This window comes from Neodiprion pinetum, chromosome 3, assembly GCF_021155775.2.
Source record: "Neodiprion pinetum isolate iyNeoPine1 chromosome 3, iyNeoPine1.2, whole genome shotgun sequence".
Classification (NCBI taxonomy): domain Eukaryota; kingdom Metazoa; phylum Arthropoda; class Insecta; order Hymenoptera; family Diprionidae; genus Neodiprion; species Neodiprion pinetum.
In genome coordinates, this window is record NC_060234.1 from 37,550,235 (window position 1) to 37,578,067 (window position 27,833).

Sequence of the window (27,833 nt, forward strand, 5' to 3'; positions counted from 1 at the left end):
AGGTCTTTCATGAATGATATACTGCAGTTAAAGTTTTATCTTACCCTGCAACGACTTCATCGTATCATGCTTGACCGTAAAAACAATTTCAAGTATCTTTTTCCAACTATGCATGTATCAAATACGTACGCATTATACTAGCAGTGGTTTTACGATGACTTCATATTTATGCATATAGTAGGTGTATAGAACATTGAGAAACCGCGTCTCTGTAACCTTGACGTGTTTCTCTCCTACGTGATAAAGGCGAGAGGGATTGCAGATTGAATGGGAATTGACCGTTTCTAGCACATTTGTCACAATTATACACATGTACGGTGAACTTTTGTATCTCGTGCCGAAATAAAGAAAGATAATTGACGAGTCAGCTAAACGAATGTCGTGTATACACGGCCTAAATAAAGGATTTTTTTAACAACAAAAATAAGCATGAAACGAAAGCTCCTGTTGCGGTAAAAATTTCAGAAAGAGACGCTTTTGCTTTTTGTTATTCGCTTTTCACGAAAACTCACCAAAAGTTTCTCTTTTACCGTATAATTAGGACATGAAAAAGATAGCTGGCATCTCTAACTACGGCTTTTACATGCGATATTGTGCGTTTATTACACGTGTGACACGCGAGTCGTCAGAGACAGTCGCAACAGATTAATGACAATCGCTCATCCGTGGTGCAATTAGTTAAACTGTGAAACACACACGTGAACGTTGCGGTTTGTAATCTATCCGCTCCTGCCTAAACTACATCATATTGAAGTTAGTAACGTTATCTTAATGAATCGTGTTGATAAAAAACTGTCATTTCGCAATTTTGGAATTGTTTAAAATTCAGTAGATCGTATGATAAAACAAAACACAATCATGTTGCGAAATCTTAGTTGCGAAATCTTAGTTGCTTGAAAATCATTGTAAAATTATGAAAATAGTGATATTTTCCCGATGTTTAGTTACGATAACGTTACTAACTTCAATTTCGTTAAAACTGCTCAACTAGTGCAAGTCAGAATCAAGCCTAGAGAATTTTCATCAGTGTTATCTTAATAGAATATGACGTACCGGTACAAAGGCGGAACTTTTATTGAACATCCTATCATCTACTTACACCTATAACAATTCTCATGACGATGCCAATCACGTTTCATACGACGAATATATTCCGAGGCCGTCATTATAGTCGAGATTTAGGCTACAATTGTCATTTATGAATATGTAACGGGCCCAGCTGCATGCAGAGACTGTTTGTAATTCCACCGTTCCATTTCGATTGCAAAACATTCGGTGTCTTTGACTTGTTTTTTCATACTGCAGACTGCAGTGACGGTGAAATTGGACTTTGAATTTTATCATTTTTCGGCGACTCAATCGTACCGCATGAATCCAAAAAAAGTTAATTTCGTTGTGATTCACATTTATTATTATTATTATGCATCATGCATACATTTACGTATACATATTCTGACTCTTCCAAGCCTTTATATTATGCCGAGGGGGAGAAATAGGGCTGCAAGTATAAGGTATATAGATGACTAACTCCATGACAACGAGGAAACATTGATTCGTCAAGGGCCTCGGTGACGTCGTTATTATACCACTAATTAATTTCATTATTATTTTTATCCCTTACCGCCACGTAGCGGCGATTCGCCGAAAATATTACAGCTTTCGAAAGATACCATTTCACTTTACGTCGTGGCGTTCGATCAATTCTTAATTCGGTGTCTTTTATATTTCTGAAAGGACTGGGAATTAATTCTGCTTCATCTTCTTTGATTTTGCGGTGTTGGGTACTAATTAATCAGGCTCACCGAACGGTACTTTCTGAGACACTTAATTATTTTTACATAAATTATTCGTCTTCCGTTCCTTTGTACAGCATTATTTCCTCGATAAAGGATGAGGCTGACTTGGATTTTTAGTTGTATCTTTTGAACGCGTTGTTTCATCGACCAATTGGTACTAGATAGTCGTGATATTCTTGTCTTGCAAAAATATGTTGATATATAACTTGGAAAAAAATTGATCGTAACGTTTTTTAAAGTTCATAAAAATATTGGCAAAAATCGAAAGAGTTCGCCATGAAGTTTTTTGTCTCTCTTGTATTTTCGAACAAAGTCGAGCACAATGATGTTCAATGTGGCATCTCATTAGCATTAGAGGAAAGGGCGCAAGCGCTCCCATAATTATACTAGCATGTATATTAGGGTGTTTCAGAAAAAAATAATTTGCGATTTTCCACCATGGCATCCCCGAAAATTTTGTTTACGTTGAACGAAAGGTTCCCTCAAAAGATGAGCGTTTTATGTTATGTGCCAGATCGCACGCAATTGATTGTTCACTTTGATCAATTTTTTTAAATCCATAAAGTATAATGAATAAATTTTTTTTTATTGCTTACACCAATATAATACCAATTTACGTTTACAATTAAGACTCCAGTTGATGTTTGGGAAGCGTATCTGACGACTTTTTCATTATTAATTCAATCTCATAAAATAGTTATAATTTAATATGAACTTTTAATTTATGTTACGGATCGTGATCTTTGGGTTGATTATAAATGCTAGGAAAGAAATAATAATCGAAGTGCTACAACGTGTTTATTTGCTTATTCAAAAAAATGTGTAAAAAAAGTGAAAGATCTACTGAGCGTGATCTTCCACGTAAAGTAAAACGCTCATCATTGCACAGAATCTTTCCTTTAACCCGAACAAACTTTTTAGGGGGTTACCACGGTGGAAAATTGTAAATTGTTTTTTTCTTTAACACCCTAATATACACGCTAGTAAAATTACGTGAGAGCTCGCACCCTTTCCCCTGTAATAATGGTCGAAAATCAATTTTTGGTTCTCGGCTTGTTATTTCAACGAACCTCGAATTGCTCCCGACCCGTAAGTTCCTGTCGGAAGTACACGATTCATGGGACACATGTGCAGCCGCTCGTCTTCGAGCAGCGTTCGCCATGCAGGCTGCTCCCGGCGCTGCTCGTCCTAGCCCGGAAGTTCCGGAGTTAACAGTTATAAGGACGCGATTCCTGCAGCACTCCGGCACATCCATGGCATGCGCTTGAAACGGCGTCGTCGCTCAATTCGGAACGCCACCCTCATCCACCTAAGGCACATATACGTAAATACTTGCTGCGACCCTGCAGCAAGTCGAGGAGTAGTAATCTCTTCTTTTTTCCTACCACAGTTATTCTCTCTACCGTGATCCTTTGTTTGGACAGCTTCGGATATTCGCTTGACGAGTTGTGAAAATAAGAGAGGCATTATACGGTTTAGGTGACGGTTCTTTGGTCGAATCTTCGAATTGGACAGGATTGAATTCCTGTTTGGTATATGAGGCATTCGAGCCCAAACCGATCTACGCCTGACTTCCGCTATCGGCGGTTTTTTATTTTTATTTTTAAGGAAAATGTTTTTGGGAGGAATAAAAACGTGACCCATGATCCAAAAAATCTACAACTCGATGAAAGATGTTATTTTTGTACACTGTACACCGTACTTAAAAATATAAAAAATCGCTGTTGGTGAGTATTAGACGTACTTCAGTTTGGGGTGGAATGCCTCATATGTACTTAGGTCTAATCGGTCCGGGCAAATAACGAATAAATATTTCGAATATTCAACACCTCCAATCTATCCGTATGTACAGAAAAAAGTTTACAAACTCGTTGAAGAGAGCAAAAAAAAATAGAAAAAATTGCACACGTGTGGTCACACAACGGTATAATACATGTAAAGCGATGTTGTTTTTTTGTCTGTATTATCATGACTTCATCACCGAATAATTATAAACATATATTGAATTTTTTTTTCTCACCTCTTTTTAATTCAACTCCACGTTGAAAAGGTGATCATAATCACGATTGATTCCTGAAATTATTTTCTTAGCGAAAAGACTTTCCTGCGAATAAAGTCACGTATAAAATCAAATGAGATAATAGCACATATATACCTGAACGCAGCTACATATTTTCATCCTTCGTGCGAGTTTTCATGTCAAATTTTACACTCGTTAGCTCAGGATCGTATATTTTACGTGTCCGTAGGATGAGATCATCTTTTGCCAGCTGACGCTGGTTGGACAGGCTGGTTTGCCTCGGTTTTAGCCGTTGGAGGATGGATTCTGAAACGATGCATGCACACTCGTGGTCGAGGCTCGCAATAGTAAAAATAAATAAATAAATAAATAAATAAACAACTTGGTTCTTCCGCTTTCGTTACAATGTTAATTAATTTTTCGTCACCTCGGACGAAAATTCTCAAAATGCACGAGAAGAGCGTAAAAAATGAGTAATTTCGTTACTTCGTACAGACGCGGGCTTGACCGGAAGTCGAGATTCACCGGGGCTCTCGCTTCGCGTTCAATTATCGTAACTCTAGCTCATCCGGTAAACTCGGTCGTCTCTAATTCTCGTAAGAGTCATTCGCTCTTGCGTTTCAAGGTAAAGGACATTTGCGCCGCATAAAGATGACTCAGGAATGACTGGACAACGGTATGTACGTGTCTTATAATTATTCTAGAAATGAATAATCAGCGCGAGATTTTCACCTCAAATTAATGGAGATTGTTATTATATCGTACAAATATATATCTCACACAATCGTCGGTACGAATATTGTATTTATAATGTACATACGTCACTGCACAAGGCAGGATACCAGCTATCTATGTATAGTCGTCGCAAAGGAATGGCTTATTATAGTCTTTCTCATCTTGCAGAAATTTCACCAACACTTTTACGGTCTCGTACACTTCGCTCCTTCTTCCAGGCTCGTTGCAACTACGCATGCATTATATTCCCCCAGGAATACGTGCACTGCGGTATGTTGCCCTACCTAGGACCTTAAAATCTAAATATATCCTTACGGAGTGTAAAATTGGCGTATAGAGGCGGAAAGGAAAACCGCGAGGTGCGGTCTCGCGTGCCTAGAATACGGTCGAAGAGAATCTCGTGATTCGAAAGATTGGCTGTAGCTTACTATTAGTTAGTCATAGTTTGTCACCGTCTACTCGAATATACATATAGTATAATATGCAGGTACGTGAGTAGGTAAATGATTAACATTTAGCTGACTCCTTGTAGTCGTTTCTGACGTAATGGTTTTTTAATCCAGATTTTCGTAAGTTGAAAGTTTCTGCCTTTTAACAAATTTTTTACTACCTTAAAATTAAAAATTAGTGTTGCGACCTTTTTTATCTTGTAAAAGACACTTAGGTCAAACAAATAAAAAAAAACAATTCAAGTAAAAATATTAAATCGCTTATATACCAGATAAAGGTGTCAGCTAAAGGTCAAGGACTAATGACAGAATCGCGTCTATAATCGGCAATTATTATCTAAACTTAACAAATGAGTAAGAGTTGACTTGATAATCGTCTGCTTTGTTCGGAGTTTCTCTGATATACTCGAGTAGATGTACCGCAGTCGTATACATATATTGATTTAGTCTTGAGGTTTTATATACAGGGGTCACATACACCTGAATGAATACCCATATCGAAGTTCGACAACCTCGCTCGTCGGCCCGGCAATGCGAATATTACATTTTTATACCGGCACAGTATAACCGCTGTAATGAGTTTGAATTATTTGTGAAAAAAGCGTGATGTAAATGATTTACGGGAGTTGATACCGCATTGCAGTGGTTTTATATTATATATATTATTATTGGTATATATATATATATATATATATATATAGTATATATTATAGTTATAACATATCGTCTGCTCGTAAGAAAGAATTCTTTCGCCAGAGATTATTTCTCGTGAAGACTCTGAGAAGACCTCTGCCGAGGATGTGGAGGGCGACCGCAGAGTTAGGGAGGGAAATATGTAAGGTAGTCGGCATCATCGGCAGCTGCGCTCTGCCAAAGGCGTAGAAAATAAGAAGCTGCGGAGCTCGAAGAATCGACGAGACGATGAAGAGAAGAGCCCAGGCGACTCCTAGGAACGGCGAGGAGAAGAGAGAAAAGGAGAGAGAGAGAGAGAGAGAGAGATGAAGGAGAAGGACGAACACCTGTCGTTTTTAAGAAAGAAGGAGACGTTGGTCCCATCAGCCAGGTGTTCGAATCCCGAGGAATCCCTTTTCTCCACGCTTTATCCTGGAAGCCTGCTGGCCGTTGGTCGTTTTCTTTTGTACAGATTGAACCACAGTTTTTCACGGTCCAGCAGTTAGACCTACTTGCAGAGTCCAGCTTTGCGAATGACGAGATGAAATACCGATGCCCCATGATCGAGAATTTCTTCCTAGTTTGATGGAGTAATGCGATGATTGCTTGTTTTGTACCTTATACACTCTTCGTGCTGACAGCCATTAATTTTACTCGAGCTACGCGATTTATATTTCAGAGATTCCGTAATTTATTTGCGAAATGTTTTTTAGAAGGTTTTTATTTTTATTTTCTCTCACCATTTTCTTGGTGGTTCTCAGATTTTATTAATGTCTCATTATCGAATAATTAAGAAAAATTGTTAATATGCAACTTTCAGATTGTATAAAATTTAATATACATTAACAAAAAAAAACATACTTGTATTTTGCAAAGACAACTCCATGAGAATCATTCTAATACTGCACATTGATGAATTTTTTCCTGATGTTTCGTTACTTTAACATTACTAACTTCAAGCTCTACGAATTATACATGATTCGACTTCATAGGCTTACACAATGTGCGACCAAAAAAACAAAAAAAAAAAATGGGTTATAACTGCAATATTGATCCGCGTATTCTGATTGTATGATCTATTATCAAGGGGTAAAAACTCATTCTGGCTTCAACGTAAGGATGTCGGGTTCGTCAGTGCTGAAATTTTCAATGAATTATTACATCCATTTTTCATCCCATATATATCATACATTACTGACAAGTAGAAAAAGGCTTTTGAAACACTATCTTTCCATTCAACAATTGTTTCAATATCCATTAACAATGGGAAAAATAATAATAAAAAACAATGAATGGTATATAATGAATGAAAACGTTGGTAGTTTTTGTCTGCAGACCTGTACAGAGTTCAACTGCGTCTCTGCAGTCTCCTTTACAATTTCTCTTCGTATAGACATCTATTATATTCAACAACTAAGCGCTAATTGGAAGTCGTATATATACTTTCCAATTCTGCTTGATTACGGAGACGAACGAACAGAGACGTTCTGAGCAAAATTTGGTTGATAACACCGAAAAATTGCATGTCATCTTCCTATTTTGGTGGAAAAATATTGTATCCGAGTGCAATAGCCAAAGCGATAGCAAAAAACAACTAAATAATCTTTCGGTCTTTGGTCAGAATTCCTAGCAGTTTGAAATTAATTTTCATAGTAGAACTTTTCATACCGATCGTAAATTCGATTGTCCAGCTATATTTCAAATGGGTTACTCAAGTTTTACTGTAGAAATAAGAAGAAATCTTTTTTTCCCCAAGACTTGCGATTAGTTCGCTGTTTTCTGCTGCATGTATCAGTGTTAAATCAGGGTTGAACTGCCCGTGCATGAGGTAGGATCGTATCAATTTCAGTGTCTTTCGGTTGTCCGAGAGGTAGGAAAGGAAGCCCGTTGTTCATGCCTGTGCAGGGTGGCTACTCGTTCGGAAAATCTATAAAGTCGGGAAATGTCGGAGAATTTTAGAACATACTTGTAGTTTTTCTTAAAAATCGCGTGAAAATTGGTATTTCTATGTAATCTATAAATCTTTTCGACTATTATGTAATAATTCGAATCGCTGTCCACAATTTTAATTCCTCGGATGTTTTTTTTTAAATTCTTATTTTCCTCTCTAACTTCGTTAGATCGTTAATATTTATTTATACAGAATACAGATAATAGTAATGATCTCCATTAAAACGTGAATACATAAATACTTGATGTCTAAAATACGTTCGTAATAGCATTGATGACCTTCTGTTTTTTATGAATGAACTATTATGAAACATGAAATGAATGAAATAACAATTTCAACGTTTCTAGAAATATGCAGAAAGTATTGCGTAATGCGATTACGATTGAAGCACGAAGATGAGAAAAAAAACGATTGATTTAGTCAGCAAAACCGGGGAAATTTCGAAAATTTTCGTAAATGACTTTAAAAGGATTGGCCAGCTTGAGGGATGTAGAAAGGTTAGGAATAAATATCGAAATTTTCTCAAGCACGTGAAAACATGTCTGAAAAAGTTGAAAAATCTAGAAACCGCAAACATACAAAAGTTCAAAATATATCTAAAAAGTTCAGAAAGTATGTGGAAAATCAAAATACACAATCATCGGAATTCTGTCTTAATCTTTGGCTTTCTACAATCATTCCTTACATTAATTCCAACGATTCCGTGCAATCATTTTAACCCTCTGCAATACTTTAACTCAATCTTTTCTACACCTCGACTTTTGACTACGAACCAATCTTCTACCTTTCGAAATCCTACGAAATAGATTCTCGCGTGTTTGATCATTCTCTATACCGCGACCATTTAATTTTTTTATCATTCCACACCGACCCTCCCCCCCCCTCCCACGCTCGTGCCTATTTAACAACGCATAACGTATAACGTTAAACATATTCTCACGCCTCACGCACGATCAGCTAGGATTTACCGAGAGGTTTTCTCTGCTCCCTGGTGCGCGCGGATGCGTCGCGGGGGGAGGATGAGGATGATGTCGAGGATGAGGGGGATGAGGGGGATGAGGGGGAGGGTTTAGCCTCCGTGGCGGATGGCTCGGCGTTCTTCTTCCTCCTCGTATGCAGCGCCGGTTTGCCCTCGACGACGACGGCTTGGCGCGAGAGGATTGGGATGTGGAATTGCACGTGACCTAGCATTTTAATGCGCACCCCCACACGCTTTGAACCTCGCGTGTATGTATCCACATACGTACATTGAGCGCAACGTTGATGTATGCGTTCATGTATACCCGTTAAAACAAACACTGTCGCGCGCCTCCCAGAAATCGCTGAAAATAATGCACCGACGCTCGGCGTCCATGTAATACGGTTCTGAATCTATATGCATGCACGTATTTGTACACACTTGTACGTACATACGTGTTTGTGTGTGTGCGTAAGTGTATATATAGTAGACGAGGATGATCGGGCTACTCGATCCTCAAGGCGACGATGGTCGCGTTTCTTTGATTTTTATCTCTAATTCGTTTTTTTCGTTTTTTTTTTTTATCTTTACGGTCAACTGTGACAAATTTCATACCAGCAATAGCCCTTTTGTATTGAATTTATGGATATTTCGATTGATTGTTGTAATTATCTTTTAATACTTGCGTCAATAACGACAGAGAATTTTTATTTTTCAATTCATTCGTTTCAGTTTTTATTATTGTCATCGATTTTAATAGAATAAGGAAAGTTTTTCATGTACCTATCCTAAACTCTGGAATAACTACAAAGAATTTTTTCGATAAATTTTGAAACGAATTTTGCTGTATATATCTATGCTTTGGTATTTTTCCTTGTACTTTAAGTCTTGTCTCAAGTTATATCTCGTCGAATCATGAATTATAATTATCCCGTGGTAAGATTGTAAGAAAAGTATGCGCGTGAAAAGCTTCCACACCTCGGTATTCCTCTTTTGCACTTTCATTAAATTTCAATCCTCGTTACTTTAATGAGGCAATAAAAAAAAAAATTATGCGCATGCACCGTTGCATCTTTTGTTCAGGCTTATGCATTGCTTGTAATTCAATTCACGGTGATACAGTTGTGTATTATTTAACATACACCGGTGGAGTGATTTTCAATACGAGCAGAGTTAGTAATTCATTTGAAGAAAATTTTCAAGTGTCCATGTCCCCGTGCATTTCAACCTTATGTGTATATACATACATTTCGAGATACCGACACACCGTCACGTGACTCATTTAATTCTACTTCTATACGAACGCTTTCTTCGTATTCATAAGTGTGCGTGTAAGGGTGTGAAAAAGGGTCCCTTGCTAACGGCCCTGCGCCCAACTGCGAGGGTGTGAAAAGGGTAACCTTAATAACAAGCCACCGAGTGCGAACGAGTTACGAGTTCTCAAGACTCGAGACTCCGTGATAGGTAGGTAGGTAGAATGCACTTTACATCATCTTTACTCTTCGTCCTCCGGAGCGGATATCGAGCATTCGGCTTTTATCCAATTTTATGCAGTACCTCGAAATAGTAGAAAAATCTCCAAACTGTATCAACGCGAAATTGCAGCAGAAGTATGATTGCGATGATTTAATTTTCCGCATATTTGGCGCAAGTGTTAGTGGAAATATCGTATAAAACATTAGTTTTCGAAGGCGCTGGTATGAACACAGAACAAGACTGCATCGGTTGACTGCACGCCGGTGCATCTGTTTATTAATGTCATGTCAGGGAAAAAAGGGTTGCGCTCACGAAGCTCATATCCTCCTCTCGGTGGAGCCGAAAAGCTTAGTTGTTTTGTCGCATCGTAAGAGAAATATTTGGAACTTGTTGTTCTCGATGCTTCTCTCCATAGTTTGGTGTGAAAAAAAGGTGTGAAGGAAAAAAGGGATGTTCTTATACGGAAGTGAGGCATGTATGAATGATCCATCTATATGCAAGGAAAACCCAGCTGCTGTACATCCTAGGATTATATGTACACCGGCTTTATAAGCGATACGGTGACGACGTCGACGATACGAGACTCTCTGAACCAGCTTCTTTTCAACCGTTTTCTTCATCCTCGCCGTAAATATCGATCCTTTCCACTCGGCGACGCCCAGCAGGCAGTTTGCAGTTTGCCACGGAACGTTGAGTCGCGTCTAGTATTTTGTATATATATAGCTTTAAGAAAATGTTTAAAATAAAACGGCACTTCAATTTACCCCGATAACTAAAATCAACAAAGACCTCCTTTCAGCTTTCAGATCGAAGCGTTTATTCAAGCCCAAAATGCAACTAACTAGACGGAAACTCGCTTGCTGCAAGATCAGCCGAACCAAAAAGCTTCATTAGGTTTGTGTGTTGACGTAACTGATCGCGTCAGGAATTAGAAGTTGACGTCGTGTATCTTTTTATAATTTTTTTTTCCACCGTAATTTATTAAAATCTGTCAAAATTTGTTTCCCGTTCGAGCGTCTAATATTTTGCCTTCGTAATTCAACGCGTTTCAAATTTTTCACAACTTATCTGAACCATGCACCTCTAATATACGATATATTCGACGATTGCCACATCGTTTGATGCATTTACACACGTATTATACACATGATACACTTGGCGCATCGACGTTCCTGCACTCCCATTACGGAAACTTAATAAATATACATGCACGGAGAACATCCGTTCATTGTTCTAAGGGTCGCTTACTTTATAGTTTACCGATTAGTAATCAGCTACCAGCAACCTTAATTGGCCACAACGTCTGAACACGTGGTATAAAACCGAAGAGTCTGCAGACTACCGAATCGATGACCTCGATAAATTATCATGTACAACAACTCGCTTGCTCATCCTAAGTTTCAAGTCGTGGCACGAACTGGAATTTTTATTTTTTTCAAAGTAAATGTAACATCGTTGGGGATACTCGATAACCTCAGGCATGTCTAAAATTTCGCATCTAGTTCTGATATACAAGATACTTGTCTAGCTTCTTTTTACGCAAAATTCAACCATCATTTCAATAGTCTTGAAAACGCGATTAATGGAAGCACTCAAATTCCGATTATCGATACGATTCACGCGCATTAACGCTTCGGTGTTTGTAAACCATCAACTGAAGCGACTATGGTCGTAACTCGTATTTTCAATTGATACCCAAATGTGCCAGGTGTAAAAATTTGATACCAATATCGTTAGGCGTCTGTCTTCATCGAAGTTACAACGTGCTCAGAAGTGGAACTACACACCAAAGTGTTTTGCAAGGTATATAATACTTGCGCAACGTTCTCTTTATGTGCCTACATAGTTATCTGTTAAAGTAGTAAAATACTTGCTGAAAACCGGTCATCCCACCACTTACTCACTACTCGGTCGGGCAACCTACCTGCTAAACACATACAAGGCAGAATATCGTACACCTGCCGTTCTCCCGAGACTGGAGCGCCACAAATTGCATTCGAGTAAAAAACGTGGCGAGATACGCACGCGAAAATTTAATCCCCGTTATTGTCTTTTTGGTTTTTCATTTCCCTGATTGAACGTTCGAGGAAGTCAGGTACGATCTTCTGCTCAGAAATACTTGCATGATTTTATATTTAATCAAACATTTTGCATATTCTATGGACGTAGAGGAATATTTAACGTGTACGATGGGCTTGTGATCAATCTCATAGCATTTTCAACAAGATTACGTATTGTGTATATTTTTTTTTATATAGAGGTGCAGCAGTCTGCATGGGCGTTAAAAGAGAAAACAGTTATATTCTGATGTATACGACCGAAGCAAATATTACAGTCACATCCTACACGTGGGATTCGGTAAAATTGTCGATTCTAACGATTTCGTTTTTTTTTTTTTTTTATCTTACTATCCTCAACCAATTTTTGGGCTTTCGCAACATTCGGGGCGAATGTTTAAGCGGTGATGTTTGAGGAAAGTTTGGGCTACATTCGAAGTATGTTGCAGGATAACTGTGCAGAAAAAATGTTAAAATATTGCAATTTTAAAGCAGAATATAACGTATCATCCTTTAACCATTTCAAAGTAAATAATTTCTATTTTAAGTCGTTTAAACGGTATGATATTTATTTGGTATGAAACCGGCCTTCTTTGGCTCGTAGGACTCTGGAAAAGTAATTAAACCTGGAAATTTATGGGTCTAAACCAACTGCAACCCCGTAAACATGAGCTTGCGGTATTTGAGAGGCCGACAATATTCCATGATTGATACCATGACGATGACACCGAGACATTGGGTTATGCATCAATGTACAATTCTTGTCGAGAGCGTAGTTTGACCAACAAGCCCCGACAAATTGAAAAGACTTTCGTGTCGAGAGAAAGGCTTAAGGATTTTGGACTCCACGTTTACACAATAAACAAAGAATAAAATATGAATATCACGTGTTCTTCTTTGTGTTTGTGCGATTGTGGCGTGTAATTGAACCTCGTGAACTTTGGGAGGCTTTGGAGTTTCTCTCAACATCCTCTTTCGTTCACTTTTTTTGTTTATTTCTCTTTCGCGGTCCCCCCCACGGTTTTATATAATTACTAATCATTGCTCTAATTTACCGGCCCCCGGAACAGCGAGTAAAAAGGCACCAGCCGCGCAGGGTCGTTAGGATTCACATGATCTTTGAAACGACGCACAGACTCTTCCGTCATGATCTGTATAGTTTTTATTTTTCTAAGATAAATTAGTCGCTGGACCGTAGTCGAGTTTGACTCGAGTCGCAGCTTTCAGGGCATTCTTGTGTCACGTGTATAACAGTTTTCTTCATCTATTTTCTGGCTACTCTCCGAGCTCGCTCCTCCTCGGTGGTGGAATACCCACCCATGCTGCCCAGCTATAATGATTCGTCGTGGCTTTTGTGAAACGCCGACAGTTTCGAGCGGTTCTTTTAATTTTCTTTTTCTTCAATTTCTTACACAATCTGCCAGCCGCCGCGTTGCAAACGCAGCGTGAAAAGGTCGTGGAAAAAGAAATTAGGGCTTCTCGTTTACAATCAGCTGTCGAGACGTCGCGGCTTTTGCTGGGCCCTTCTTACACCGCGCTCCTATAAGCATTTGGTACTACGAATGGTCAATTGAACGTGGGTGTTAACATCCTCATAAAAGATTACGATAAACAAACACCAACGAGCTCGATACCCGCCGACACGCGTTATAGGAGCGGTGGTGCTATATCTGATTACCACTGTTTTCCACCCACGCAAAAGGGTTTGCGCTCCACGGAAATTCTACGACGTTTTAATAGTTATAAATAAGTTGGGCACTTTGTCATACGAACTGTACCGTCTCCCACGTGCTAATTACACCAGATGAAATTACACCAGACTGCCGAGGAATTCGCGTTATTTTACCGGAGTAATGGTAAACGTATTCCAACAACCGGTTACTTCCGTGCCTTTCATCATTGCATGAGCGTAAGCGCGTTTATTAAAGCTCTGAACGGCCCTTTGAAAGTACAAGTGACCTAATTCGACATCGTTATATGTATATCCAATGTTTCTTCTCCGCGCGTTTTATACACGCTATTGTTTAGTCCCTGAATATCAAAAGGGGTAAAATTTCAGGCGATTATTTCTTATCACGTGGAAAAGACGTGTAACTAGAATCGATTTTCTTAATCTGTCGCGTCTGCAGGCGAGTTTAAGTTTGAAATCTAGAAAATGAGGTATTGTTGTAAAATCTAAAAAAATACCAATTTATATTTCGGTATTAGACAAAAAACAAAAATAAAAAATGAGCACGAATTTAACTCCTCGTGGACGAATACGTATCCTATTGCATCCAGTTTATATATTTATATATACTGTATACTTTCAGTGCTTGTCTTGAAATATATAAAAGCGTGCAGCTATCTGGTATGTATAAAGTAATGGTGCGATGTATTAATAGACCCGACGATTTATTTACTCAGAATTAATGGGGGTCTTATGGACAGTGTGTTATACATCGACGGTACAAATGTAGTCTGCGTTGTTAACAAAGATTCACTTGAAAATAAAAATGAAAGAAAAAACGGGAATCAACAACGCCGACCGCAATATGATGGTAAAAATATAAATTTGATGGGGAAAAAATGTGTGTATTTTCTCGATAGCTGGAGTGTCTCTCTTCTGCGTAGCTAGCCGTGGAACGATACATAATGTAAGGTGATAAAAATACCCATAATATCTTCGACAAATGTGTTCTTGTCGTCCTGGGTATTCGTGTGTTGTACAGAATCTTGGACAAAACCATAAAGAAGATCCCTTGCGACGTTTTTCCAAGTTTCCGGCCTTCGATTTTAATCTAATCCTAGCTTGTTCGGCTTAAAAACATCTTCCAACTCACGCGATAAGTTTTTAACAACCGAGCAGCGATTGCATTTGACGAGGCGTATAGAAGAGCACAGAAGGAGCAAAATGAAGAATCGAAATTCACCGCGTAAGTTGGCGGCGGTACTTAAATGTTACAACGAGGAGAACATATATATATATATATATGTATATATGTAATTGCCTCACTGAAAGATAAAAAGCTTTTGTCTCGTTGTCACTTTGAGATTTACACTGCAGAGAAAGAGAAGAGTTGCCGCAACGAGAGGAAATCGTGAAATAGATATGAAACAAGATGTAGAACGGAAAGGAGATAAAATCTTAAATGGTATCCGTATCGTTTCCTCTACAACTCTGAATATTTCGTTTGTACTCGTCCAAAGAGTATCGTTAACGCTTGCTGATAAAGTTGAAAGCTTTGTCCTCCATCCGGCCAGTGAAAAGAATCTCCGGATGATATGACGTAATGGGTGCAAAAATTTTCTAGTCGGTCGAGATGAAGAAAAAAACGAAGAAAAAAAAAGATTAAAAGACATCGTTTCAAACGGTTGCATAGTTCATTCGTTCGAGTGTAGAAAGCAAAGTGCAAGAAAACACCCGAGCATAAATCAGCACTAACAGTACTATCATTAATAACAGTCGATTATGCAAGTTATACCTCTTGAGAAACAAAAGTAGAGGAAATCGACAATCAGAAGCAAAGAAGGAGAAAATAAACTGCAGAGCTGAAAGCGAACCGGAAACGGGATGAATTCTAAGCCATTATTGTAACATCTATAACGAAAATTCCTGTCGCATATTTTGCGGTACACGTGTTGGTGTGCCATTTGAAAAAAAAAATATAGCACGTCATACGAAATGCAAACGATGTTAAAAATGCGTAATTAACTTACGAAGCTAAATACTTCAACGGTATTTGACACCTATGTTTATGGGCGGTATTGCATTATATTTCATTTATGCAATTCCGGGTCGAGAAATTTTCTCCTGTGTTAAACTTTGCATAAATATATGAAAAAAAATATGAGAATGGAACCGCTCTGTGATTCAGGTTTGATCATGCGGCGAAATTTTACTCTGAAAAGGAATAACGAGTAGTAATACGATGACGTGATAGAATGGTTCTAATTCAAGTGCAAGATCACGATGTTTAATTAGCACCGTAGTTAAACTGCAGCTGGACTCTTCCGAGCCTTATTGGACTTAAGCCTGAATATTTCTACCATTGGGTCTAACCCAATGATTAATTACTACCCATTGTAATTGAGGAAGTATGTATGGGAAAATGAGTAATTTCATTTTATATGCTCGAAGGAACGAAATTTCAACGAAACTAATCGAATTACTGGTGGTTACTACGATCGCGTGGAAACATGCTAGAACATAAAGGCGTTACGGATAAGATATAGATTCCACCCTTTCACGGTGATAATAAAAGTACAATGAACCTCGCGGCATTTATAAATGCGCTGAGCATTCTTGCCTCGCGATTTCTGAGTAGTCAAAGTAATGCTTTAATTCCGACGCGAGCGTGTTTGTTTGTGAAGAATATATATCGACCTGGTCGACGGGTATTTTCCAAAGCTAACAATGAGTTGTACGAACGGTAAACGTGCAGTGTAAGCTGATACATAGTAACACTTGAGTATCATCTTACAATAAGTAAGCTGCAGGTAAAGTTGAAAGCACTCAAAGTCGACATAAACCACTACCCTAAATTTTATCTCCACTTTTCGATCAAGGATTTTATTTTAAAAATGTTTTTAAAACGCCGTTTTCAGCAGCGGACTGTAACGTCGCGGCTGCTGGCTAGCTAAACCAGATTTAGGATTGAAGAAAAAAAAAAAAAAACACCCCGAAGACGAAAAAAGGACAAGTCTAGTTACTAATAGCTCCGTGTAGAAAATCTGGCTACACTAACCCGTTTCTCGTGGTTAAAACGAAGAGACAGACAACGGGAAAACAGCCGGTTTCTTTACTTAAGGTTCTCCAGTCGAGTCCGATCGCGTGCAGAGTGCTGCTACATGGCCACACGTTTGTTTATTAGCAACAACCGACCGACAGGTTGGCGTGCATCCGCATTCGTCGTATGTGACACCGTATACAGAAGCAGGAAATGCATCCCGCAGGTGTCAAATTAATATTGACTTCCGTCGGACGAGACGTTGTACATATCAGCCTATCGATACGTGTCCAACTGTCCATGGCACGGTGCGACTGGACGAGGAAACTTTTTTTTTATCCCAACATTAATCAACGCTGCTAATTTCCGAGCCGTGAATCAATCGGAATTAGTTTTTTCAGGTCAAGCAATCACGTGTACATAATTAACGCTGTTAAATTGAGTAAGGGAAAATCAGGTTACGTAAATTAAGGATTAACCCGGCGAGAGATACACTCAATACTTATAATTACTGCATGCAGAGCGCAGATTAAACGTGCAGCTATGTCACGAGTAAACCGCATTCAGTGCAGACATTTCGCTAATGAGAAAACACGAAAAAATGAATAATTTAATCGCTTCTGGTACGTGGTGCTCTGAGTACTTTTTCGCAGAACGGGGTCACGTAGTTCTTACTCTAGTTTGAAAATTCCTACGATTTTCAAACGCCCTCTCGCGTGTTCCTCGCTCGCTCCACATTGCTGAACCGGTTTCTATGCTTAATTGAGATTCTGCAGCGTCGTCGCGAATTCAGGCTGGCAGCCTTTAGTTGCGGAGTGGATCGGTGAGGTGTATTTTCTTCGACTCACTCAAAAGTTTGATACTTGGTGAAACGGGTTCCATATTCCTCTTTTCAAGAATCTGGGAGTGTCGTCAGAGAAATTGACACGCGACATTGATGAAATAGTGTCCTATCGCAGTATCATCATCGACGATGTGCCCGCTAATGGATCCTTGTGTAAAGGACGAAAATAGTTCTTGAATAGAATAGAAATAACGTCTGTCGACGCAAGCATCCCTAACGATAAGTTTTTCTTCACTCACAATTAATGGTTTCGGAAAACATCGGGGGTTGAGGAGAGAAAGCTTTTCGTACGTAGTTCTCACTTGACCATTACTCGTAGCAAAAGTGTATCTACACTTCGTGCACGTATGTCAGGGTGAGAGAAAAACAGGCACGTGGTGGCCAGATGCTGCTGCGAAGAGGCCCGTGAACGTGATCCTTCATGATTTGCGACATGGTGTAACGAGTATACAAGGGTGTGTGAAATTTTTGAGAGACTCTTAACCAACGAAAGCTTCGTAACCACTCCCCTTGTTGATTTTACAGAAATTTATTTTTACTTTCCCCAATTCTTGTCGCGACGACCCGCAGACGTTGCGGAGTCGAATCGATAGATGCGCCTCGCTGGCATCTGCGCCGAGTACCTATCGAGAGACTCTGTCTGTTCAATCCAATATATCCGCAAAGTTGTACTCTTTTTTTTATGCAGAGATCACTGCCGCGCTTCTTCCAATTTGATCTTGCGTACGCGGAGAAAACGCCTGCGGATAGTTTTGTCATTTTCTTTTCCCTCTTATATCTTTCCTTCTTCTCTGCCTCGATTCCATCGCTTCTTCGGCTCATTCGAGGCGTGTAATTACGTGTCAGGTATGCGAAACGATAAGCTTGATATTTCTGGAGCAGAGTCACGTGTCGTCCTTATAGGTATACGTCTATCACCCACCAGGCTATAAACTATAATCCGAGACTTGTTTTAGCAGTGTCCGGTTTCTGCACGTTCTGTAGACAGACGCTCATCGTTTGCACAAAGGAATGTCCTGATTGTCGCTTTAAGCTGGACAACCGCTTGATTGCGGACTTGAGGTTTTGCCAAGGCGAGCGTGTTGCGAGTCAATTTATTCGCCTCGAAACTGAGAGTGAAAACAGCTGATTAGATTTCTCTTCTATGTTTTTTTTTTGTTTTTTTATTTCTTTACTTCCATTTCTTTCGTCCACCGATTCGTGCGAGAGATGCCGGTTTTAATCTTCTTGAAATTTTAATACAACTTACTTGCTGCGGTGATTAAACCGGATATTATTTTTCTCTGCTTCAGTATTCGCCGATGACGAATCTATGGGGCCGGTTTTTATCAAGGAACCACCGAACCGAATTGACTTTTCCAACGGCACTGGAGCTGTGGTCGAATGTCAGGCTAGAGGAAACCCCCAACCGGATATTATTTGGGTACGAACTTCTGATGGAACAGCTGTCGGAGATGTCCCTGGACTTAGACAAGTGAGTATTATATCATAACACATTTAGCATCAATGTTTAATCAATATTATACATATAGGTATATTTAAACGTACGTATATATAGATTAATGCGCGCGTTTTGCGACGAGAATAAAATTGGTTTGATTCCGCATTAATTTTCAGGTACTTCCCAATGGAAATTTGGTCTTTCCGCCGTTCAGAGCCGAAGATTATCGTCAAGAAGTACACGCTCAGGTTTACAGTTGCCTTGCTCGATCTCCGGCAGGATCGGTTCACAGTCGCGACGTTAATGTCAGGGCCGGTAAGTTTCGTTAATTTCATTTTTACACACTGTGCTGCATTTATTCCAGCTAGCGTATCCAGCGAGCTGACACACTTTCAAGTATTTATTGCTCAATGAGTTTTTACAGAAAATCAAGATACGTTCGGAGGAATATTCTTGAGAATCGTTATGGATAACTATATTAGACGTATATACTTTTTCTTACATTTCGGGTGAAATTACTAACAATCTTCATTTGCTTGATTATGTACAAAGTTTTTGGAATAATCGCTGGATGCGGACGATGAAAAAAGATGATCGTAAAATATCCGTTTATCCATGTTTCGTGTACAAATGACTTAAATACTGAAGATTGAGTATTTAGGGTCATTGTTTAAAATCTTGATTATAGTTGTAAATTGGCCACATGACGCCTGCCGCGTACGAATGCCTTCAGTCTTCTGGTATTTGCTTTATTTAAACTATCTTCGCAGATGTCAACTGCGATCCTTGATCTCCGAGTTATTGTCACTACTCGTTGCGTGTTGAAATCATGTAACTGCAAACGGATTCCGTAACTGAATATTATTTGCGAACGAAAACCAGGGTGGCCACACACCTGGCAAACCTGGAAATGTCAGGGGATTTTTAATTTTGTCATGGAATGAACTGGAAATATGAATTTTCTATCACGGGAATTGAAAATGATTTTCTTAGGTAACAAGTTTACTTTTTTGTCGTCGAGAAAAGAAATTGGCTCAGACTGACTTTTTTCTACATTACATTTTTCTTCAATCTCATTTGAATTTGAATCGAATACTAGAACTGGGAAAATGTCAGGGAAAACTAGGCTTTAAGTCCTGGAAAACCTGGAAATGTCATGGAATTTTTTTCCCAATAATTTGTGGCCACCCTGAAAACGAACTTTTGATTTTCTGCTCCATGGATAAAACCAATATAGTCAATGGAAGCGCTTTTTTCATTCTCGTTATATAGTGTATTAAACTGTCGCATATATGACAGAGTTTTGTATAAAGATTCGTTTTTATGCACAAAACTTGAAACAGATAATCAGATTCCCTAGATTGACAAGAGAGAAATCGTGTCAATGAACCTAGATAATACAGAGAATTTACGATCATTTCGTTTCACTCGAGGAGTTTTCAATCTTGTCTCGTATTTATTTCTAATATTTCAGGAACTTTCAGAAAGGAAGCAGCGACGTTTACTTCGAGTATATATAATATCTACACAATACGTATGCGATATTACATGCTATAGACCGCAGCTCATATATCGTACATCTGTATGTCACACTGTTATTTGATCCGTAAATTTCCATGTGTTTTCAGGCTGAAACCGCACATTCTCCAACCCTAAATTACATATACGAGTTGATCTAATAACTCGCCGACTTCCGTTCAGACGGAGCGTAATAAGTACGTATATGTATAAAGTTTGCCGCTCTGCCATTTAAGGGGTTAATAAACGTATTACGGTCTGGTGAAGTGAAACCGAGACTCAAACGTCCCAACATTTCGAGCATCGGCACTAAAGCATTCGGGATGCAAAAATGCGAAATAAAAATGAAACAAGTTACCGTTAATCGTCTGCAGATAATGAGATACGGGAATACGCTTTACTGTAAAAAAAAAAAAATCTTTTTGTTTATATATTTGCTATTTTTACGAATGATGCGCGCTTCGTAGTAAAGGCTGATCATCTATTTATGCGAATTTACATTCATTGTCAGTGCTAAACTTCGCGAGTCATTATTTCCTCAAGGCGTAGACGCACACATATGCATTCAAAATAATTAACGGAACATCATGTGTTCAATACAAAATATAAATAACGAAATTATAATATTTTCAAGGAGTTGGAATTTGGAGCACGGTACGAAACTAGAAATTCGATATTTCATAAAATTCCTACTTGGTTTGTTTTGATTGTAGTATATTTCTTAATGGAATGCGGAAGTCTGCAGATATTAAGATAGTGCAATGAATTAATTTACATATTGTTAACAATATGTCTATCTTGTGATGTTTTTTTTTTTCACCGCAAAAATAATCTTTTTACGGATGGCTTGTATTTAAACAGTTTTCTGGGTATCGGGGAATGTGCGGTTCATGACAGCGTAATGAATTTCTGAAATTTCTTTCAGCTTATCGTCAACGACCGGGTGTCATTCAAAGTTTCGCCACGCGAACGATCGATAAAAATTTATCGTTCGATCGACGTGTCGAAGAATTGATTATTACGTGTCTGCAGCGGTATATTTTTAAATGTTTTTATTTATTTTCATTCCCACTAATGACAGTGGTGGCGCAGTATTACGACGTCGACGTGAACAAGGAATATGCCATCAGAGGTAACAGCGCAATAATGAAATGCGTCGTCCCATCGTTCGTCGGTGACTTTGTTAAAGTTGTCTCTTGGCACACTGACCAGAACGAGGAATTCGTAGCAGGGGATGATTACGGTAGAATGTCAAACGGATATTACGTTACATGTCAGAGAATAAAAACCCATCGCCTTGAATACACTCGAAAAATCATAATTCTCGGTCACGGGCAGATCGCGCTCGCAAATTCCAGCATACTATAACCCATAACGCCTCGTGTTTCGAGTTGAGAAGAATGGGGTTCGTTGCTCGGTTATTTCAGGCTGTTTTTAGGGGAAAATAAAGGCTCGGTTGTTGAGGGCCCTTTGTAAACCACGGGGGGATTACTAGGGTGCCGATTCTTTGAGGGTGTCTTTTAACGCTAAAACGCAAACGTTATACGCGAAGTGCTCTCATGTATGGGGGAGACTTATCCACCTGCTAGACCTCTGTGATAATCAAATTTTACACGCCTGGTGGACGATTTTCGTTTTACAAATTTACCGCAGAAGCGAGAATCTCTCAGTGATAAAAACGACGATATGGCGGATCGATTTTTCAATCACACACTTACGTTTACCCTTCGCAAACACACGCGCGTACATACATATACATATTTATATATGACGTTGTACCTATGCGTACGTACATAGGGGCACACGAATATACATAGTTAACTACCAAGCACCGTGATTGGTCCAGGACTTAACGTATCTAGTCCAATTCGTTTTTAACTCGTTATCTACGCTCGCTAATAATTGGCGAATATTGCCAGCGGTGCTCCCACTTGTACACATGTACGTACATACATGCCGCGTTTTAGCCCTAGAGCAGCAATTTGTGGCACTGTATGCGCGCAGGCATCGGTCGGAAGATAAACATTGCGATTACCGTATTAACAATACTTGCATGTTGTCGCCAGACAAATTACCCACTGTAGAAAATTGGCGGAAATTTGAAGGGCATATCGTGGAACCGCCGAATGATTTTTTAAACTAAATACATCCGACTGCCCGTGACGGAATTAAATTTGTTAGCGTACCTACGCGATATGCTGCTGTCAACGTCGTCGAATATTTTTCTCTGTATTTCACCGGTCATTTTTACATGTAAACATAATATGTTCTCACTGTCGAAATGGTAGATTCAGACGAATCACGTGACTTGAATGAAACTCCTGGCCAAATGTCGTCCAACTAGTCGATTCGATGAGACCCTGCTTCGTTGTTGAAGTGTACTAAAGGAAGACGGTCCAACGTCTATTGTCTTATAAATATTCAACACCATTCGCCGAATTGGATTTGTACGACGATATATTGACTTGGCGGTCATACTTCAGCTGCATCTTTTATTCAGCTGAATCGTTTTGCACCCTAAACTGCGACTCGAGATCGCGCAGGACATAGGATACAAACTTTCATTGAAAGATAGATGTCCCCTCATATACCCAAGTACTTGAATCCCGCGTTGTTACACGGTCAGTTGATATAAAATTACTTCAATTCCATTTGTAGTCGTTCATCAGTACTATCAATCCGAGGTAAATAACGAGTACGTTATTCGAGGAAACGCGGCGATTCTAAAATGTAGTATCCCAAGTTTTGTGGCGGAGTTCGTTCAGGTCGTAGGATGGCAAGATGACCAAGGCAATGATTTTGGCCCTGAAGAAAATAACGGTAGAACCATGACATTTTCAAAGTCTACTATGTGAAAACAAAATATTACTGAATCATTTGTCGTTCCACTTTAGTAGCAAGCAGCGGCGTCGGCGTTTCACTTTGCGTCGTGTAACTGTGTATGAAAAAAGAGAAAATAATAAATAAAAAGTAATGTATCATTAGGTAGATGAAACATCGCAAAAGCGAATCGTTGATGCATCATCGTCATGTTGATACTATTTTCACCGCACTGTTTAGTCGTCACCCAGTACTACGAGGCTGAGGTCGTTTCGGAGTATGTGATTCGCGGTAATGCTGCGATTGTCAAATGCACCATTCCCAGTTTCGTCGCTGAATTTGTCTCCGTCGAGTCTTGGCAAGGGAGCGACGGCTCAAGCTATAGACCGTCTAACGACACTGGTATTCATATGGAAAAAAACACTTTGAGTCAAATTAAGGTATCCAATTTTCCTGGTGAACGCGAGTAGCGGCTAAATTTATTTTGCAATTGATATTCGACGTGCTAATCTTCCGAGGATATTTTATTAATACGCCCTTGTGCGACGTGGTATTCAACGTAATTCGAGAGCAATAATACTTTGTGAATAATGGGTCTTTTCTCTGTTTCTTTCTTTTTTTTTTTCTTTTTTTTGGTTCCAAATCGCTTTTTAGTGGTCACTCAACTCTATCAGCCTGAAATAATGACGGAATACGTGATCCGAGGAAACAGTGCAATTTTGAAATGTAGCATTCCAAGTTATATAGCAGAATTTGTTACCGTCGAGGCCTGGATTCGCGAGGACGGAGAAACTTATCTTCCTGGTCCTGTTCCAGAGCGGGGTATACGTATAAAGAGAATTTAGAAATTCGTAATTGATCCAACTGCTGATATCCTGTAACTGTCCGTCATGTGAATTCCTTGCTAATAAATCTTTGTACGAATTTCGTTAACTAACGTTATGTTTGCGGGGGCAGTTGTGTCGCAGTACTACGTCACAGAGGCTGAAAACGAGTATGTAATACGTGGGAACAGTGCTATTATGAAATGCAAAATTCCCAGTTTTGTTTCCGAGTTTCTTTTTGTGGATCAATGGACGGCCGACGATGGGAGCATCTATACAACTGGCACGGAATATGGTACACTATGGGACTTTGAGAGACGATATTTCGTAGATTTGATAACGGATTAAATTCCCCAACAGCCGTCCTGATAAATGACATCATAAGAGAAATTCCCATCAACGATTTCTTTCTACCCGCAACCTCGCAGATGTTGCCTTGTGAAAATCAATTTTATGCACGTTTTAAAAGTAACCTGAAATATTGGGGTTTGCGCGTTGCAGTGGTTCATCAATTTTATGAAACAAGAATCACGGACGAGTTTGTCCTGCGAGGGAATACGGCGACTCTGAAGTGCATTGTGCCAAGCTTTGTGGCCGAGTTTGTAGACGTTATCGAATGGAAGGCAGACGATGGGTCAAGTTACACTCCAGACAATACCGACAAAATGGGTATAACTGGGAAATCATGATACCTTACACTGTGTTCCACGCTACTGTATTATCAAAAAGCTATTCCAACGTAACTGTTGTACACCACGTGACAAAAACCTGACCGTACATTCACGATGCTTAGCACTGATATCTTTTTCTCTCACTTTTATGTGTCGTTTGAACAGTATCACGGTACTGTTCCGTATTCTGCACAACTACCAGACATCTCTTATACTAACACCTAATTGAACGGATCTGGGGTCAGAGCACAGCGATAGACGCGTGCATTTGTAGCGAGTGTAAAAACAGTCATAGCCATGTGGTGTAACTGAATTTTATCGTCCAATTATTGAACAAAGTCACTAATGACGAAGAGTAAATTGTTTGAAAGGAAAAACATGTTGTGTCGTTTGCAGTGGTATCTCAGTATTTCGAAGCACAAGTTTACGACGTGTTTGCTATCCGTGGAAACGCAGCTATATTCAAATGTCAGATTCCCTCGTTTGTGGGCGATCACGTTGACGTTGTTGGTTGGATTGATTCGAATGGCGGAAGTTACGTTGCCGAGAAAGAATCCGACGGTACAAGAGTGCAGAATTTTTGTTTTTTTCTTCAAGTCCTCTCAAAAATCGTTTCCACGTAGTTAATCTATGAACCGGAAATCGTGTCTGGTTGCAGTGGTCGGGCAGCGGTACGCAGTGAATGTGATGGACGAACATGTCCTTCGGGGGAATGCGGCTATTCTCAAGTGCCATATTCCAAGCTTTGTTGCTGAATTCGTCGAGGTCGACTCTTGGGTACAAGATGAATCTACTAACATATACGCTAGGCCAGATTATGGTACATACATAAATCATTTTTTCTCATCTCAATATTGTTAATTGGTTTAGCGAATTTTTTTTTCCATATCGTCAAGCTTAAAAGTTCGCCAATCACTTAAAAAATTGAAAAAGGGAATTACTACTACTGTACACAGTTATAGAACAGCACTGTTCTCTTGTAAACGTTATGTCTACTATAAATCTTGGAATCTAAATTAACAATCGAGTGAATCCGTGCTAGTTAATCTCAGTACGTCCGCCATGTACGATAAATCCGCTCATAGTTATCTATTGCCTCTAATAATGTACGTATTTGCGTGTAATTTTCTGCCTGTATATAAATCCGTGCCGGTTGAATAGCGGATTTGGTGTCTTCCGTTGCGTAGTAAAAGTGATAATACTTGGTTTTCGCATAATTTTGGTAACATGTATAATAGTATCCACGTTATACCTCTGCAACTGTAACAAGTGACATTTGAAAGGGGTAATCTTGTTGAAGTTCTGGAATAAATTGATCCATTGCAATATGAAACAAACATTGATCTTGAGTCTATAAAAATCGAGCCCATTGTCTGCTGTCTTTGCTAACGAAAAGAAATTTAACATATGTTATACTGACAATGAGCTTTGAATGTAAAGCCGTAAAAAAGATAAAAAATTTAAAAAAAAAAAAAAATCGATTTACATTAATGTTAGACGTGTTCTGTTTGAATTGATTTATATGACGTTGACCGCCGCTGCTCGCGCTGCCCCCAGACCCTTTCCTCGGTACCTCAGACCTATCCTAAAGCCTGGACCCTTATTCCTGTACTTGTCATGTAGCAATTGTAACAGTAGTTGTAGCGAGCGAAGTAGCTTAGTTAGCTAGTAAATGTCAAAGGCTTGTAAGAGCACTTGGGGTCGCCTGTTACGAGGGGAGAAAAAATTCTTTTGTATTTAGAACGCGGACGTGTTTTACGAATGCGAAACGGTCCCGCATTATATGCGAATTATAACGCTAGATGCATTATTGGTCACGAAGTCTTTGTGCGCGGTGATACCGGATGTGCACCGTTGTGGACGACATTCGAATTTCGTACGATTGTATGCATACGTATATCAAACTTTCGTTCTTTATACACCTGTTGAGAATAATCGTATCAATCAGCTTCTTTTCTTTCCTCGTATCGTGGTTGATCGACTAATTGGAAATTTCTGAAAATCAATTACTTAATTCTTGTCAATTTTAACTAATTACTCTAATACTTGGAAAAAAAATCCTTAGTTGTCAATCGAATATTTAAACAATCTTCAGCTCTTCTCTGAGCGGTTTTGAATTTAAGTTAGGGTCCGATATTTGAGTGGACGTAGGGTTTTTAGCTATGCATGCTGGTTAGAGTTCTATTACGTATTGCATTCTATACTTATCACCGATTTCATTAGCTCGTTAGTGAGGAAATAGGTGAATTAATTATTGGCAAGATAATTCATCTTCGTAATTGTTCCACGTTATATGATTTCGTGAAAGAACTTTATCGCGTAGTTTTTTTCTTATCGTAGCAATGGTGATTGTGATGAATTAGGAATACGTAATAGAACTAGGAATAAATCTAGAAACTTGTTTTATTTATATTAATCTCCATATCTTATTGACAACAGATGGAAAATACCTGGTGTTACCCTCGGGAGAATTACATATCAAAGATGTCGGGCCAGAAGATGGTTACAAAACTTACCAATGCAGAACAAAGCATAGATTGACCGGCGAAACTAGACTTTCGGCTACCAAAGGACGTTTGGTCATTACTGGTAAGTTTTTCCCCTCTTCGTTTCATACATTCAAATCTAAATCTCATGACAATCCTGGTACATCGGTTCTCGAAGCATTGAAATATTTTTACAGAATTTTCAAGTTCGGCAAATATTTTCGGAAAATCAAATATCACGATAATTTTGAAATATGATTTTTAATTCAGTGGGTACAAAAATATTTTTGTGAAACGCCAGACTTTTTTCGTAAAATATTTTTCATTCAGAATTCGTGTAATTTTACTTTATCGATTAATAGTTGGAAGCAATAAACTTCAAGCTTATATGTCAAACGTTATCTTG

At 39.0% G+C, this 27,833-nt stretch overlaps 1 protein-coding gene across 9 annotated transcripts in view; it reads left to right on the plus strand.

Moving 5' to 3' along the window:
• Positions 1-27,833, plus strand: part of Dscam1 (Down syndrome cell adhesion molecule 1) — a 70,037-nt gene that overhangs the window by 3,133 nt on the left and 39,071 nt on the right. For 4 of the 9 annotated variants that reach the window (XM_069134673.1, XM_069134678.1, XM_069134679.1 and 1 more), the window contains exons 3-6: positions 18,960-19,141; positions 19,285-19,423; positions 23,285-23,446; positions 27,381-27,530. In XM_069134673.1, coding sequence (XP_068990774.1) covers positions 18,960-19,141; positions 19,285-19,423; positions 23,285-23,446; positions 27,381-27,530 — 633 coding nt within the window. Of the gene's footprint in view, positions 1-18,959; positions 19,142-19,284; positions 19,424-21,707; positions 21,870-23,284; positions 23,447-23,686; positions 23,849-24,100; positions 24,269-25,337; positions 25,503-25,599; positions 25,762-27,380; positions 27,531-27,833 lie in introns of all 9 variants that reach the window. The other 5 variants (XM_069134672.1, XM_069134676.1, XM_069134675.1 and 2 more) reach the window with 5 other exon arrangements.